The 18,336-nt window shown below is 42.0% G+C and overlaps 1 protein-coding gene across 1 annotated transcript in view; it reads right to left on the reverse strand.

Annotated features, from left to right (window-relative positions):
• CFAP61 (cilia and flagella associated protein 61) overlaps window positions 1-18,336 on the reverse strand; it is a gene marked incomplete at its 3' end in the record, with an annotated part of 57,907 nt that overhangs the window by 14,602 nt on the left and 24,969 nt on the right. Inside the window, 6 exon segments of the mRNA XM_008937387.1 lie at window positions 3,314-3,441; window positions 14,405-14,541; window positions 14,544-14,553; window positions 16,475-16,681; window positions 17,066-17,143; window positions 17,975-18,101. Of these exon segments, the coding sequence (XP_008935635.1) occupies window positions 3,314-3,441; window positions 14,405-14,541; window positions 14,544-14,553; window positions 16,475-16,681; window positions 17,066-17,143; window positions 17,975-18,101 (687 nt within the window).

Genomic DNA, 18,336 nt, shown 5'->3' on the forward strand with positions numbered 1-18,336 from the left:
GGGGAACACTGGTTTACCTGCGGACTGTGCGACTCAGTATCCCAAATTCCAGCTGCCCATAGGTTTTTAATTTATTCAACTGGTATTTCCCCTGCTGAATCTCACCTCCAAGAACTGGTCTGCACAGAAGTCTGAACTGATGACTCCTTTTCTCATATTCATAGGGACTGACACTCTCTATTCATGAAAACAGCTTTTGCACTTGCAAATCATTTTAGATGCAATTTTCGTCCAATACTTGCAGGCTGAATATTTAAAACAGCTTTGCTGTTTCTAAATTTAGTATATGAATACTTGATCTCAGTGGGTGACTTTTAAAAAAAAAGGGTGACTTTTAAAAAGATTTAGTCTTACATCAGCATCTTAATTCATGATAACTTGTCATTGTTAGTGGCTGACAGTACTGCGAGTGTGAGGACATATATACATTTACCAGAATGTCTGATAGAACTCTTTTCCTTATAATTTTTTTTTTTTTTTAAAAGGACAAGTCACTCAAGGAAAACTAAAAGGAAACAAAACCTAAATTTTAGCTTAACCTCTCTTTGGAGTTTCTTTGACTTGATTCACTCCGTGCTACAGGGCTTTATCCCCACACCCTACAACAAAGGGGAGGCAAGAGCGCCCGTCAGCACCAACAGTTTGGAGGCAGAGAACAATAGAGGCTGAGACTCGTTGCTGGGCTGAGCTGCTTTTTCACAAGGACAATGTTTGCTCAGATGCTACTTCTCCTTCAGGACCAGCCATGGCTCAGCTCGGAGTTTGCACCACTTTAACAAACACTCTGCTGCTGCCGCCGTTTACATCAGCCTTGCCTTAGAGACGGAGAGTGACCTAAGCCCTGGCTTTGTGCAAGGGGAAGCAGATAATTGCGCTGCCCAGGAGGAGTCTCATGCAGGAATTGTGGGAATCACAATTCCTTCCCCACGTGCCACGCTCCTGCAGGGAAGTTAATTACTGCAGCAACTTAGGAAGCAACTCGCTCGGCAGCTTCCACAGCGGCTCCGCTCTGCTGCCCGGCTCGCGGCAGCCCCTCACGTGTGGGCGAGCAGGAGCTGTGCCGCAGTCCCCAGAGCTGCCTCTGCCTCTCACCGCTCTCAGCGTCAAACATTTCTTCCTCCTCTCTACTCTGAATCTCCCTCTTTTAGTTTAAAACCACCAGCCCTTGTCCTGTCACAACAGGCCCTGCTGAATAGACTGTCCCCAGCTTTCCCATAGGCCACTTTAAGTACTGGAAGGCTGCAAGAAGATCTCCCCTGTCAGCAGGAGATATCTATTTGAATGGTGCAATATGAATTACAAGATCACCATCACTGATCTAACATTAGATTAAGCACAACAGACACAGTTTTCCAGCACTCAGAGCACCCTGGGCATTAGGAATAAGCTTCCCCTACTAGCAGGTCATTTGCAGCATTTCTGCACTGCCCTTTGAAATAATGGGCACTGATTTGGGTGCACTAGCACCCTGACCTCTGTGACAATCCATTTCCAGAAGCTCCAAGAGCACAGTGACAGACTGGAGCAGCAAGTTGTAAGCAAAGAGTTCTCGGCACACGCTCCCCCTTTGCAGCACGGAGTATAAAGCTTGTTTTCAGTTCAAGTGGGCAAGAAGTGGTGCCCACGGCTGTTCCATGGCACTGCTCACAGAGCAGCCACCCCAAAATTCCCCAGGAGCACGCTGCCGTGGTGGAGGTGCTGCCAAGGGCAGTGCCACGGCTGCCCCCGCACCAGGGGAGCGAGAGGCAGCCGGCCACAGCTCTCCAGTGAGGAGAGGCCACGCTCCTGATTATTTCTCAATTCAATGAAAGATGTATTTCTTCAGCCTTAAAGAAGTTGAAAACACTTGTAAAATCTAGTTCTAGTAATTGTTATGTAGGTAAGTGAATTACATTGGTGTGTCTCCATGGTGACCGATAATGCAAAATAATTAAGTATGAAGAATAATGAGGAGAAAACTACTTCCTCTTTTTAAGGATTAGGGGCTTACAAATTGATTCAATCTAGCTATTTTTAGTGCATGTAACCTTTGCAAAGAATATTAGAAAATGATGAGTAAATTAAACTAAATTGTATTAGAAGGTCTTCACATGGATCAGGAGACTATCTGCTGCTGATGTGGAAACTAAAAAAAAAATCTTTCTTAAATGTATACCTATCTTAATCTGAATTCTGTGACATTGTGCACCAAGTGCTGACTGCTGGCTTTCTGCATTTGATTCCTGTCGGGCAGGAGCGCTCCATCTGTGCACCACTGAAGACAAGCACTCTCACCTGTGTCCAGGAAGGACACGTTCCACAAAAACCCTTCTCTAGAGCATGGTTCACACACAAATTTTGGCTGACAAGTCCTGGCTGAGGTATCCCAGAGGAAGACAGCTACACAGGATTGCCCCGCAGACAGGATCCTATCTGTATGTCCTGCTCACTGCAAGGAAGACTTCACCTCTGGCTGGCAGACTCTCAGTGTAAATATGCTTCATTTTTCCCTCACAGAATTTTATACTGGAAGCGTAGTAACAAACAGTACAGGATGAATAATAAGAAAGTGGCTAACAGCTCTGAAGTACATTTTTGACTGAATTTTGAGTGGAACTGGAAGCCTAAAAGGTGCTGGGAACAGAAGGATGAGAGGAAAATTATTTTACCCTAGGAGGAGATGCTCTACAGGAAGTTAGGAACTAAGAAAGCAGAACAAGAAGCAGGTATTTTTTCTTCACTGCTCCAGCAATATAACAACATCCATAAAACACATCAACTTTTTCTTCTCTTGACATACTGATATTTTAATCTGTGATGTTATTAACAGCTGTTGTAGAATTACAAACTCTTGGCTTAAATGAAAACAAGGTAAATTTTCAATTCTCTGTCAACCATGAAAATGCAACCTCCCTTAGTTTTTGTAGCGAACATTTTGTTGCAACATTCACACTCAGAATTTGAATTTTATATTAATTTCTGCAAGGCCCTCAAGACTAGTATGTGTGTTTAAGCTACAAGAAAAACAACAATCCTGATACCCCCTAAAACTGGTACAGAGGGGGTGCTGTACAGAAGGTGCAAACATGGAGGTATCAGAGAGAGGGAACCCCTGTCCTAACTTTAGAGTCTACAGCAAATATGGCAGAAGGGCCAGAAATTACCATTTTTTGGTTCCTGAGCAATCACAGACATCAAAAGCCTCATCAGAGTCAAAGGTATCAAAAGGTGTTATCACAATCAAAAGAATTACACTGTGATTACAACTCCACAAGTCTGTGTTGTACATTTCTGCACAGTTCTGAAATCACAGTAAATCAGAGCAAAAACTTACCAAAAAATGAGTGTTTCCAGAAAAGAGATTCCAACATCGGATGCACCAACCACCACAATTCTAGTGTTGATAGATCTTCTAGATTGCATCACCAGCTTTCGATTTATGTGGTTCAAAGAATAACTCAACTGTAAAAAAATATGCAAAATGACATAGAAATGCATTAAAACCCAACCAAACAAGCAAAAAAAAACCCAGCAAAAGTCTGCTAAGAATCATTAAACCATCAGTAATACATCACCTTGCACTCGTACAAAACTTCTTATGGCTCAGTGATAGGACTAATATAATGATTTGCCTATGCCCAGTACAAGATAAATGGTAGATGAACAGTACTAAAATGTTGAAGTATGTGCATGTTTAATAGGTCACAGAAAATGAGCGAAGTTTGATGGCCTGGCTCCTCCTGGGAAAGATGCTATGGAGTCCTTGCAGGAGAGGAGGAAACACCACCTCTTGTATAACTTACTGCCATTGAGCTAACACCTGGGGAACACATTAACTTAATGTTAAGGCCATTTTAATACCTTCTACAGCAGTTTTTACTCTTGATGGTTTATTTATGGAAATGGTTTTATGTGTAAATTTTGAGTATTTTTGTGTGTTTAATTGAAAACTCTCTTCCAAATGATAGAATTAACCTTCCTGTTTTCTTAAATACAGAGCAGCTACACTGAAAGCCAGGCTCTCCAATGAGTAAACTAGTAACCCCTCAATGCCACCAAGATCAATGCTCTGCCAAAAATCTTACTGTGAAGTTTTTAACTACTAGCTTCTCAGTTTCCATTGTTCTTAATACAAAGACTAGTTAAGACAATAAGATCCATGTATCTTTTAATTTGTGTTTCTAGGCCTCAATAGCTAACAGAGATTCTTAAACATGCAAGAAAGGAAGGGCCAAGAGATAATATTGCATTTGACATTTTTTTCCTGCCCTAAACTACATTTAGTTTTCAAATTTCTGATGAAAGACAGGGAACTACTTTCCATCTCACAGTACCACCCCCTTCACATTTTCTTATTGCTTTAGTTTTTATACACTCCTGTTTCACAGAATGTGTGACTGCAGATTTGTAAATGCAGTGACAACTACAAAACTGAGCTCCTTTCACTATTTGTCAGACACTTCTCCTACATATTTCTGCTCCATCACTTTGGCAGGAAGCAATCTAAGACTTGTAACAGGTTTTTCTCTGTTACGAACAGGAGACAAAGTTAAAAAAATTAAGTCCTCTAAATTCCTCCTATGAAATTACAGTAGAAATACATTCTTTGTATATTAGCTGACAGAGTAACTCAATACATGAAGAGTAAGTATTTTATTTTAAAGCTGTAGTAGTAGCATTTGCCTCCTCAAGAAGTACCTGGCACGCTGAGATCCCCAAGAGATCAAGGAGGAGGATTGTGTGTGTGGCACCCTCGAGTCTGTCCTGTACCTTACGGAAGGATTACGGACCAATTACTTGCAAACTGCCATCACTGCATAGCAAGTAATTTAAAATGTGGGAAAATTAAATGTCTTCATTGGTCAAGCAACATTATTTTTTACTGCCAGATAAATGTTCTTCGGGCTGCAGTTCACCACAGTGCAATGACGACATCCAGTGGTGAGAGCCAGATTCATCTCAGGGACCAAACTTCCCTAAGAAAATTCCAGAAGATAGTGAAAAAAGTATACCAGCCCACGATAGCTGCTTGGTGGAGAAGGCAGAGGTGTGAAAGCCAGCCCATGCTGCAGCCTCACGGGCAGCCCTGCACCAGGACCACCCTGAGGAGCCAAGGCTAAGCCACAGAGCCAGCGTTGTTATACAAGACACCCACAAATCTCTACAAACGAGCCTAACGATCCACTCCACAGCCCGTGCTTCTGAACGTGGTTTAACACTTCTTACAGGAGGATTTGGCAGTAAAAAGGGGTTTGATAATTCATGAGGATATATAACATTTCCACATTTCAGAAAGTGAAAAACCCTTTTATATTCCACTGACAATACATGTCACTGGAAGAGATTTTAAGAAATGAAAGGAACCAATGCCAATTTTTAAAGGCATCCCCCACTGCTTAAAATCAAACTTGGACTGTTTCTTTTTGACATACTAAACAGGTAAGCCCCAGCTACAACACTGGATGAGGTTCTGCGAGGGCTGACACTTGCAGAGATCTCACGGTACCACAAACAGGCATTAAGGATGCTGTGCTTAAGGCCCTACTCTTGGTACTCAAATTCCTTGGGTTGTGAGGGGTTTGGTTTATTGCACACAGACAGCTGCAACTTTTCTAGAAAAGCAATGTCTCCTGGATCTTCATGATGTTTTCACTGAAATGCGTTTTTTAACAAAATTAATAAAATGGTAAAAAAGATCATGAAGAGAAACTACTTGCAATGTACCTAATCAACCAAATTAACTAGACAGGAATGTCAGCAGCTAATAGGATAAACCCAGCAGACCTTACAGCAATGCCAAGTTCAAACATCTTCTACTGCCGTGCTGTTTTGTTTTGGGATATTTTTAAATGCACTCTAGCGATGACACACAAAGCAGTAATACAATTTCCTCGGGAGGAGTTGTCTCTAATTTATAAAATGGCTTCTGTATCAATGATACAAAGGCAGCATATGAGCAGAATATAACTGGTTTTGTTCACCGCACAATGGCCCCAACACCAACAGCTGTCATGCTTCAGAAATCACCTTTCTAACAGCTAAGTACACTAAATAGCCCCGGGGAATAAGGAATTAGGTGGATTGGTCCCATAATACCACCTTATTCTAACAAAACGTCAGGACAAATGACTACATATGCTCCCCAGAGGAGTAATCAGACATCATAATTGATAGGTCAACAGCAAACTCTAACTTGTTTATTTTGTATCCAATTTATTAAATAAAACAGCAATCATTAACTAACGCAAGGCAGAAAGCAATAATTGGCATTGTTAGAAGAGGCATATAAAAAGAAGAGCTCAAAAAAGTCTTTTCTTTGGTTATCAAAAGGGTGGTTTTCCCTCCTGCCCACTCTGCTCCCCAACAGCCTCTGTCCTACTGCTTCCCACTGGGGAGGCAGAGAGGGGCCACCCACACCCTCCACCCCGTCTCCTTCAGAAACCACAGGGGACAGGTCTTCTGGGGACAGCCAGTGGCACGCACCCAGAGGGCACTGCCAACTGCACCTCCACCAGAACTGCTCACACGCTTCTCAGAATGCTCCCCAGAAGCCACAAACGCTGCCAGTAAACCATGGAACACTTGGGATCTCACAGCACGGGATGCACCAGAGCAGGATTCAGTTCTGGCATTGAGAATTCACCCATCCCTCAGTCTGCACACTGCCTGGCAATGTATTCATTGCACATTTACTCAACAGAGCATATTTTGTAGCAACTTTTAGTGCTGGTTTTACATATTGGACACTGGGCTAGCCTGGGATTTCTAAAAATATTTATTGTAATTGTTCTACAAGTGGTCTGCTTTTGTAGCAAATGTCACCTTCGTGTAAACAAAAAGAACAGAAACTGAACACCACAGAAATGAAAAAGGCGTGTTGAACAGAGGGTTCCAGTTCTGCCAGGCCAGGAGCAGTGCCACGTTCTGCATCGGGAGCTGGCAAACACCTCCCCACAAGACATCAGCACTGTCTCCAAGACCAGTTACACTCATCACAGGAGCTCCTCACGCAGAGATTCCACAACGTAGTGCAATTCAGGCTTCATTTTATTACACACTGAGGACTTGGGCCTTCCCTTCTGTTTTAATTTAGCATTTGTTAGTGAGAAACCTGAGTGAGAGCTACTGCTGTACAGAATCTATGTGATTTGAACTCTGTTACTGTAAAAAACACCAGAAGGAGTAAAAATGTCCAACGAACCTGTTCCTAGATTAGTGCTGAGGTCGGCAACAGTGGCAGGCAAACAAGGAGCTGAACAAACGGAGCTATTTTAATTTCAAGGTCCATTTGAATCACAAGAAAAAAACAGTTTATTATTACAGAGATATGGACAAAAACAATTGGAAAATGCAGCTTTTTCAGAATGCATTATTATTTTTATAAATACTAGCTACATTCCAAAAAGTCTCATTAGGACTGTCTGTAAACATGTCTTCAAGAGCTGTTCCCAAGCATTCACAGATTTACAGAAACACCAGAAACAGAAGGAAAAGGAAAAATAAAAAAGAAATACAACAGTGATGAAGACTGCAGACTTAATCTTTTTATCATCTTTGTCAAGGAGGCCTTCGTTAGTCACTTTAGCTCTACAGAACCCATTTGCACAGGCAGTCCCTGGCCTTTACACAACATTTTTCATGCACAGACCTCAAAAGCATCCCTGAATGAAGTCACTACTGGTATAGCAATCTTCATATGGGCAAATGCTGACCTTCAGCTTTTACAAAAACAGCCTATGTACTCATGAGCACTCCAATGCTAACCCCTGTGACTCCCTATGAAACCAGGGGTTTTCTGTGAAACTCCAAAAAGCAGTAAAGGAGAACAGAGCACAAACAGACGTATCTGATTTCCTTGCAGAGCCACTGTTACCATGGTAAGAAACTGCTCTTTTTTTCCTTTTAGCATCAGCATTTGGATTCCCTGACCAAAGAGGGCTGGACAGTTCACATTCACATTAGGATCTCATGATCATTTGGTGCTCAGCTTAAAAGGACAACTAGTGCCACTGTCAGAGAGTTCAGTTCTCCCCTCTCTTTCAGGGGAGGAAAGCGATGTGCAGAAAGGCACAGGACCTTGATCAAAGCCACTCAGGCTGGCAGGGGGGTAAAGGTGATGATTTTACAGCACTTTTTATAGTCACATGGCTGGCTCTCGGGACTAGTTTACCCCAACTTTAAGATAAAGAAATCTGCTTTATGGAGACCAATTCTCATCTGTTATGAAAGCCTCTAATCCTCTGACAGCAGTCATGGCTTCCCAGGTCATCTTAGTTGCTGTTTATTTCACAAGGTATTTTTGGAGGGGGGGTGAAAAGAAACAGTAAATAGAAACTTTTCTTTGGCCAAGATTAAAAAAAATACACAAAATGTAGCAACATCAAGGAAATTCAGCCTGGAATACCTTCTGGATATTATCTAGCTGGACTCTCAACACAAATGGAGAAGGAAATATAGGGGATCCTGGGCTGGTTTGCTTTCAGTTCCATCTGCCAAATTCACATAAACCCATCAGAGGTGTATTACTCCTGACATCAAGAAGCCAGACTGACCAACTCCCAGAGACGACCTGGCTGCGCCCAGAGGCACAACAGCAATGCAGGAGCTGGTGGTAATTATATGGGGTCTACTGATGCAATGCCAAAAGGTTGTCCCACTGTCCTGTTCTTCAGAGGTCCCTGAAAGGACTGACCTCTGTAAGGTCAACACCTGCAAAACACAGAAACCCTTACAGCCAGGAATGGGGTGGAGGAGCCCTGAGACAACACTGTGACTGTCCACAGTTCACACTGAAAAAATCGACCAAGGGGAAAAGCTTGTCTCTGGAATCTGTAGAGGCAGGTACACCCAATATCCATATCCAATAGGATTGTGTATGCTCTGGAACGGGAGAAGGTAGAAGCATCTCTGCCCACTGCACCTACTCTGCACACAGGAGCACAGTAACAAAGGAAGCACTTCTTAAGCAAACTCAATTCATTGAAAAATGTAAGAGATGTATTGAACTACAAGCTTTAAAAAATAAAATGTAAAAAACATCACCCCATTTCATACTGGCAATAATGATCACGAAGTAACTAAGTAACAGGAGGAGGATACAAGGGGAGATTGAGCTGCAGCTTGCTATAGAGCCGTGTTGTAGTGACAGCAGCTGTGGCTCTCCATTTTATAACAGTAAACAGTACCTTTCTGCAGAAAAAAACCCTACAGCCTCCTTACAAGCTGGAATTAGGCTATTTCCAAAGTCAATCTGCAAAATGCTTTGAAAAAGCTTTAAAACAAGTCTGTCCTGTTTTGAAGCTGAAATGACTATTTTCGTTTGCTGCAAATGTCATTAACACCTGTACAGTACTGACACCATGCTTTCCAAATAAAGATAGGTCATCTTACTTTTAATTTCACACATGCACATAAGTGGTAAACATTCGGAGCATTCCTGTTAATGATGCCATCTGGTGCCTCCCATAATTGTGTAATATTCAGCCGTCCAAACAAGATGTAATGGCAGCAACACACAAAACCCACTGACATTTACAGTAAGGAAATTTATTATCAGCCATCAGTTCAGAAAGACTCTGTTTGCATGGCTGCTGGTGCTATAAAATCATCACCTTTACCAACCGAGCGCAGGTACAATAAATAATGGATTTTAATCCATGCACATACTACAAAAGCATTAAAAATTCATTACTCAAGCACAATAGCATCTTAAGCAACAGTTACTTCTTTAAAAATTAATACTATTTCCTGGTTAACTGAAAACCATACACACCAAGCCTTTGCTAGTAATACCAATGTGTTCTCACACAAATTATAACATGTAGGAATGCTTCTGTTTTAACTTTGACATGTGAATCTTGATATTGAAAAAGCAGGGAATTCTCTCACCCACCCTACTCAGGCTCTCTGTGCTATATTTATTCTCTGTTATCTTATTAGAGGCTTAATGATTAAAAAAAGAAAAAAAGAAAAAAAAAGGAGGAAAAAAAAAACCAAACACCCAAACAAAAAAACACCACCACCAAAAGCCACCACATCAAACCCCTTTCACATTTTTGCTACTTGCAGTGCATTCTAGTGCCTCAGCTGAATTCATAGAGAACTGAAACTGAGCCGGCATGAAACACGTTTGCACTTCAGGACTTCAGGAGGCCACGTGCTTGCTGCTTCTTGTCCTTACTTAAGCAGTTCTTGTAAGGCACCTGTAGCATCACTCAGGAAGTACAAAATTAATCGAGACAGTGTTGGGATGGTTTGGTGCCCTTTTTTTCTTTCCAGACTAAATTTAGGCAATGCTGTATGGGCTTCTGCAATGCTTTATAACTTCTCTGTCTTCTTTTTAGAAGCTATAGCTGAAAAAAAACCACAATTCTGAACTGTGCAATAAAACCTGACAGCTTGAGTGCACCCATGAACTAAAAATAAATATACAAAACCCACTAGCATGAATAATAATGAAAAGGCAGAAACAAGAAAATACTTCAACAGATGTGTGACATTTTTGTTCTTCGTTGTGGATCAGTTATTCTTGTTAATTATATCACCTATTCTTCCCTTTTATTGATAATTACATGAAGCAGATGGATAACAGAATGCTCCCAGATGGTGGGAAAGCAAACAAGTTTATAAATTGTTTATTTATGAAGAAATCATTAAAAATTATTTAATTATCTATAGCTTTCTACTCCACCAATAATTACATGCACTGCAAAGGCCAGCAGCCCTTCATAAGATATTTAGTATTCTGCTGTAACCAACTGTTTTTTAACGTAACATGACTGGAATGACTGACAGATGTGCAAAACACAATAATAATCTAATCTGTTTTAACACTGTGGGAATTAAGATTTTGAATCTTTGGATCTTCTGCCAACTGGCACTTCAATACTGGTTAGTGATTCAGAATACAAAAATCAGAGGTTTCCTTTTGATTTGGAGCAGCTGTAGAAAGTGTTTGATCTAATGAGCAGACAGGAGCTGTTTGGGGTCTGTGTCCTGAAACCCTGGAGCACGGCAGATGTACAGCCTGACACGACTTGGAGCTGACGTGTGGAACCTGGGACACGCTTGCTGCAGAGGCTGAACAGGCATCCCCAAGCCCGGGCACTCCCAGGACCAGAAGTAACTACCACCATTGCCCTCTGTGCCATTCCAGAGGGCTGCAGGGCAGACTGGGGTCTTTAATGCCTCCCACCCTGTGCCTTCTCAGTCAGTCCACACCTGATTTAACCAAACCTCTTCAGAAGATCAATGGGAGGTAGAGTTTTGTAGGATCAGACACAATAAATCAGCAGCAAAATATGTTTGTGATCTCAACGAATAGGAAAAAAAAACATACTCTGTCATTAGTGAGCATTGCAGGAAGATATACCTGTGGTCATAACTGTCCAGGAAACTGAGAGCCACTGCTTGGGAAGTGACAGGTCTCCTGATGCAGAGATAAAGCAGCACAGAGTTGTGGTTTCAGAGAAAAAGAGAGTATGAAAAAAAATTATGGTAGCCTTGAAACATATGCAAAGCTTTAATAAAAAGGCCAGGCAACAGAGAGAAGGAGCAGGCAGAGTTCCTGAGCTCTGTATTTCTCCAGAGTCACAGTCACTTCAATAAGCAGAGGCAAAACAAGGGAAAAAAAAACAACCAACCAACCCAAAAAAAAACCCAACAGACCACAACCAAAAGTGGCTCAAATTAGAGACAGTATTCAACCACAGGAAATATCACAAGGACATGGAGAGAACAGGGTGCCTGGAAAACTGCAGTTAAATAGTCATTCAGGTAATGTTGAGTTATGCTTTTATAGGATAAATTTCTGGATTTTAAGTGTAAATCACTCTGCCTCCCATCTAGCTCTCCCAGAGCACAGACCACAGCTCATGCCGCCGGCCAGAAGCAGAACGAGCAGGGCAGGGATCCAGAGGAGAGCAGCACACGGTGGCTCCCCCACCACACCCCTCCAGACCCTGCAGCAGAACAGAGAGATCTGACAGAGGAGCCACGAGCACAGGTTCCACAGACTCAGTTGCTCATCTGTCTGCAAAGAGATCCAGACCTGCAGGAAAACCATCCCTCCAGCAGAGCTGAGACCCACCTGGACTGGGAACGCATGGGAATCAGCTGAGGGAAAGGCTCTTCTGGTTTAGGCTGCGGCTTTCACTTCTGGCTTTGGGGGAAGGAAACGGGAAAGAACCCTTGTACATCCTGGTTATCTGTTCTCAGTCAGTATTGATGAGTGAATCTCATGAGGGATCCTGCAGGACCCTGCCCCAGCCTTGTTTAAAGCCATTTTAACAGAGATGACAGCAGACATTTTTGCCTCACTGCCACCCAGATGCTTCCCTCGGACAACTTCCCAGCAATTCCTGCTCCAGCATCTTTGTCTGCCTTTCACTTCTCTCCCTTTCTTTTCCATGCTTTCCTTACACCACTCTTTTTTCAACTTTTACCTCACTTCCCAGCCTGCCAATTCCATCCTCTATGGCCAAAATGTGTCTCGCTTTGTCTCACGGTATTTTTTAAGGTGACAATTCTCAGCCTTTCCATTTTGCAAAGTTATTACATTTAAGTCCTTAGGGGGATATTCTGCTCTTTGCAATAGACCGTGTCCTTCTGTTCACAGAGCACCTGAGCAGGCCTTTTGATCTTTACAAACACAAAGAAGTACAATAATTTTGTGCCTACTGAAGTGTCATGATATTAACATTATGAAATACACAGAGAAGTGCCAGATTATTGATAGGGAATCGACCTCCCTTTCCGAAACACGAGAGCAGAGAGAGGGCAAATGCCTTATGCCTGGCTACTGCCAGAGCTAACAGATCATCCAAGATGTGAAAGCAGCACCAGCTTCCCCCTGCAGTGGGTCACTTCTTCAGTTATAAAGCTTTTCCAGTGTATAGTGGCCAAAGGTCATTTCATTCACTCAAGAGAAGAGTCAGTTTAGCTTTATATGCTTTCAAATTCTTGGTACTTCAGAAAACTATCGGCAGCAGTAGTGCACTAGCTTTATCCTCAAGTTACTACCCAGGGATCAACCCCAGATGTCCACTTTGATAGAACACAGTCTGTCAAAAATCTATAATTAATGCCAGTGCACATGCATGGATACTTTTGCAGTGGCTAACACTCTTTATTTTTTTCAGAAGAACTTTGTTAGTGAAAAATCTTATAGATTTTATTATGTAGAAATTCATTAAACTGTCAAGATTTTAAACAATTATCTCCCTACCTTCAGCTCTCAGAAATCCTCAGGAAGAACCTGGGAATGGAGCAGACAACAGATTTGCAAATCTCTGAAACACACAAAGTCTGAGATCTTCCAGCTCCAGCAAAAATACTAAAATGAGATCTTCTAGTGAGAAAACACTTGAGGAAGAAAGTTAATTTTAAAAATAAAGTATGAAGCAGTTTAAAGAAAAGCACCAGACTCCTCATTCTGCAGAGAAAAGGCAGGGATGGGCACGTCGAGGGAAGACCATTTAACAAAGTCAAACTTGGACCAATGGCCTCAGCCACATTCTGTATTTTGCTTTGCCAAATGCTGCCTAATTAAGAGTTCTGGATGCCAAGAATGACTGACTGTGAAAAGGACAGCACTAAAAATATTATATGGGAGCCCCTCTCAGCCAACTGGAAATTAGCAGACAGACATAAAGCTCCCTAATGATGTTTCTTTAGGAAATTACAGCTACCTACTGAGAGCATCCATCACCAACGGTGTTTCTCCAGGTATTTCAGCTTTTCTAGTTACTCTTGTGATGAACTGTCTTCATATCAGATTTTTAGTTACTTAAAAATGTAAGACAGAGCAAAGTATAAGTCATTTGACAAAGAAAATTTTATGAGACTCTTCATTTAGAACTTCTGGACTGCCATGAGTGCTACACAAATAAGAGATGTTTGGTTGTGAGAACAATCTTTTCCTTTGCCATTAAATCTTCCCTGATATTTTGAAATGTTCTTTGAGGGTATCTCACACATGGAAGACCTTTGACTTTGGGAGAGAAAAATAGAACTTACTTAAGCAATTTCTACAGAAATAGTCAGGAACAACACACTGTCTTTCTTCTACATGCAGAGCATTATACCTAAATCAGCTTGTCAGGAAGAAGGGCTGAACATGAAGTCAGAGCATTTAAAATGTGTTGAGAGTTTGAAAATAAAGTAAGGAAAAACACTGTTAAAATACAAGCACTTAGTAGGTGAACATCAGAGCTCAGCAACTGCTCTCCGCAGTGTGTTCGCAGTTCCAGCTTCGAGGAAGCGCTGGCCCTGCAGAAGCAAAGCTGGAATTGTAAGGGTATGGACACCACGCTCAGTGTAATTAAGAAGCAAACTATCAACACTAAGATGGTAATGCCACCCCATCTGCCAAACCTTGCCTTAGCTGGCACCACGCCTCCTGCCTGCTGCTGCTTCTGTTACCCACCTGATCCTTGGAGACCTGCTCTGCCGGCGCGTTCATGCCAAGCTCTTCCAGAGGATAGACAATCTGTCGTCTGGGCCGCACGGGAGCCATGTAATGAAGGGCAGATGTCAGGGAATGGGCGCAGGGGTTCTGCAATGAAAGACAGAGATCTATATGTCAGCAGAGAGAATGTCAGAGCAGTGCATCGCAGATGTCTGCTGCATGGCTTTGCAAATACAAAATTCTTAGCTCTGTTGGCTAAATCTGAGGGAAAAATCAGCAAATAAACAAACATACTCAGAGCAGAGGAATGAATTGCAGATAATTCCTGACACTAATGAAGATAATTATGAGAGTAATTACATTACTATCTCTGTGGGAATGACAGATAAACAAGTGGTTTGGTTTATGGGATTTTTCAGCACGAGTATTTTCCCCAGGAGGATATTTTTCTCCATAGTGATCGTGAATCAGCTTGATTTGACCTCATTAAGCTATGCTATCTGCTTACTGCTAACCTTTGCTTGTTTGGCAGAGAACGGTTATGAATTTATATAGAAATTCTATACTGACTAAAACGTCAATTTCACCCAAGTGATAAATGTTAATAAACTGGCACAAACCTGCAGAGAACACCCCCCAATGCTAATGTGAATAGCATGGAGCATTAGAAAGAGCCACGTTCCATTTGTAACAGCATGACTGGCTCTGTCATCGTTTACAACATGAAAGGGAAAAAATGAATAAAGAAGAGAATTACAGGAAATAGAGAATGAACATTAATGCAAACCAAATTACACTGAAGTACCGTTCCATCCACAAACATTGAAAAAACTTGATGGTACTACGTTGAGAATAGAGCAAAATATCACATTTACCACTTATTAGAAAGCCATGATAAGCTTAAGTAACTTAAATGAAGTCTGTAGCCTAGAATCAGACCAAACTGGAATCATTAGTAAGATTTAACTTCACCCTTCCATCCACTGCCATTAAACTGCATTTTTGTAAGTGCCTCTTAAGAGTCTGAGAACCTAATGCTACACGAGGACACTGGTTCCTCAGGAGAACACTCAATAAAACTTCACAGAAGGGCACAGGAAAGAACATCCTTCTGAAAACATACCCGTGTTTAACCTGTGGAAATTCCCACCTTAAAAAAGGTGTCGATTTCAAAAACCACCAGGTCACTGAGGACAGGATTGACCTCAGCCACCATGTAAAACAAGGTGCTTACTCCAGGCAGCCGTGCAGACACTCCCCCGAGTTAGAGAGGAGCATCTCCAGAGGGCAGTTCTTTCCTGCCCAGCCAGGCAGCTGGGGCTGCGGGATGAACTGCCCCCTGGACACACCGGGCGTCCCCTGCTACCCTGGCAGGAGCCTAGGCCTTGAGGCTGGGCCAGAGAGCACCTTTAGATGCCTACACATCCACGAGTGGACACGTCTGAAAATTGTACCCTGCGTTCCCTTTTCTGGCATGAGACTGAGGACAAGACACAAATTACTATTTTCAAAATAATCTTTTATTTTGTTTCCACAAATGATGGAAGCTTCTTCTCGGAGATGGATTTTCTCACAGAGCATTAGGTTCTCACAGTTCTCCTGTGGCACTTGCAGAAACACAAGTCACATTTTCAGTGACAATGTGGTGCCTAAGTCCCACTGAGCTTTGAAGAAAAATGGTCTAGAGTTCCTAAATCACTTCTGAGGAGTTCTTATAAACTGGCTGGACGTGTTCTTACTTGTCATCCCCTTGCCTTTCCCCATGCTGCATTATCTCCAGAGACATCATTGTTTTTTTCTTCCCTGCCCTCCACTTCAGCCTGAATCTAAAAAAATACTGGTACCTTGTAAAATGACTTCTGCAGCTGAGTGGCAGTATGTGGGACAGTACAACCTGATCAGGCTCCATTGTTGAACTATGACAGGAGTACAAATCATTCTTAAATCGTGCAAGAAAAAAGGAGCACAACTTGCTACAGGCTGCTCTAAGAATTCCCCTTTACAGTCATTCACAGAAGCAAACAGAAAAACTAAGTGAGCAAAGGCAACAGTATTTAGTAAAAGAAATACAAATAACTTTCTCCTTACCTTGCCTTCGATATACGGTGGATAAACAGGATAGTAAAGAGAAGATTTGTGGGCCAAGCGAAGAATCTCCTTTAGAAAGTGCTTTGTATAGTGACGAAATATAGGATTTAAGACAAAGTGGTAAAGATGTCCATGTTCCTCTTGCTGGTAGTGATTACAATCAATGAAATCCTCTATGTTATAATGTGACCGAATATACTCAATATCCTGGAAAAGAAAAATTTGGAAATCAGCTGTGTTGCAAAACTGTTTATTGACTTTGGAAATCTGGGGGTAAAAGAGATGATTGTAAACAGAGGTGGAATGGCTTTGTGCTGGAGAGCCAGCCCGAGGCGTAGGAGCCAGACTTTCAGAACACATCAGTAGCTACTTGCAAATAACAGGGTGATTGTTTCTCATCTGTGTCAATCTCATCTATGAGATGGGAAATAACAGTCTCTGCACACTCAGGGAAGAGAAAGGAAGTATATGGAAGCAGTATCTTTTACATATACTTTCTGTTAGGTACATGTATGGTAGTAAGCACAAAAATCAGCCTTCCGGGGCGAGAGCTAAGCATGGCAGGTTTCATACAATTCAGACAGAAGTTACCATTTCATCTCTCGTGACAGAAATGCCAACTATCTGATCCAAAACTTCTGCTACGAAAGCCTGGACTGGGACCCCATCCTGCAAGGCAAAAGCGACACATGCACGTTTCCTGTTTCATTAGTAATCTTTCTGTTTAACCCTAACTCTGTATTGCACCACACAATCACAGTTAAAGGACTTGCCTCTCAGTGTACCTTCTATGTACTACCCCAGTTTAACCACTCTTCCTTAACTCAAACCCTAATGGTTTAACAGTGTGTATGGCTGGACTCTTGACCACACTGAACTTCCCTGAATTCCAGTTCCAGCTCAGATCCAGCTGCTACAGGAGTGCTAAAAGTTCATCTGCTAATTTAGTCCTGGGTTAAGTTCTGCTCTTAGGAAATAATATTAATTCAAACAGATATTCTTCACCCACAGTTGCATAAAATGGATTTCCTTACAGCTGTATAATTGGCAGTGCTTGGGGTTTTGTCTATGCAGCATTTTCCAGCACACAACAAAAACACGGATGTTCCTTACTGTCTGATGGGCACGTGTCTGGCCCCCTTATGGGAAGGAGAAAAGAGATCCCTATCACATGACAAAACAGAAGTCTGTGTTAACCACATAGCTGGATGGAAGTGCAAGAGAAAGCAACAACGCAAGTCAGGCTGTGGGTGGCCAAAAAATGCATCCAGCCTGCTTCTGTTCCTGCACTGGAGGAGCCTCCGAAGAAGAGGGCGGTTGGTACGGGCCACTGGTCAGAATAACTGCCCAGGCAGGCTGAATACGGCCCACACTGGCTGTTGGTGCTGGCTTGAGTACCTAAATACTGTATATAATATAATGATCTTATGTAATACGTTCTGCATATTTTCAGCAGTATTTATCCATTCTCTTGCAAGAATATTTGCAGCAAATACTCACTGGATCCCTGCGAGCCTCAATAAATATCTTTAAGTCATTCAATATACTTTTCTTCAAGCTAAGGGTTTTAATGAGCATTTCAACTCCAGGCAGGTCATTGGTTGTTGCCCTTCTTACATTAAAGGACCTATTAAAAAAAAAAAAAAAAAAGGAAAAGAGTAAAAATTCACTCTGTGACAAATTAAAGACAACATTTCCCACACTGAAGACAACATGCCTTCCTTAAACCCTGAATCCATCTCTTTTAGAAGGTGAAATTGATTGCTGTATAACCACTGTTCCAAATGTGTATATTAGCTTACTGGACAATAACGTGAAAGATCACACATCTGCTTCAGACAAGAATGCTGCTTTAACTGCTA

This window comes from Merops nubicus, unplaced genomic scaffold (genome assembly GCF_000691845.1).
Source record: "Merops nubicus isolate BGI_N331 unplaced genomic scaffold, ASM69184v1 scaffold7523, whole genome shotgun sequence".
Taxonomy (NCBI): Eukaryota; Metazoa; Chordata; class Aves; order Coraciiformes; family Meropidae; genus Merops; species Merops nubicus.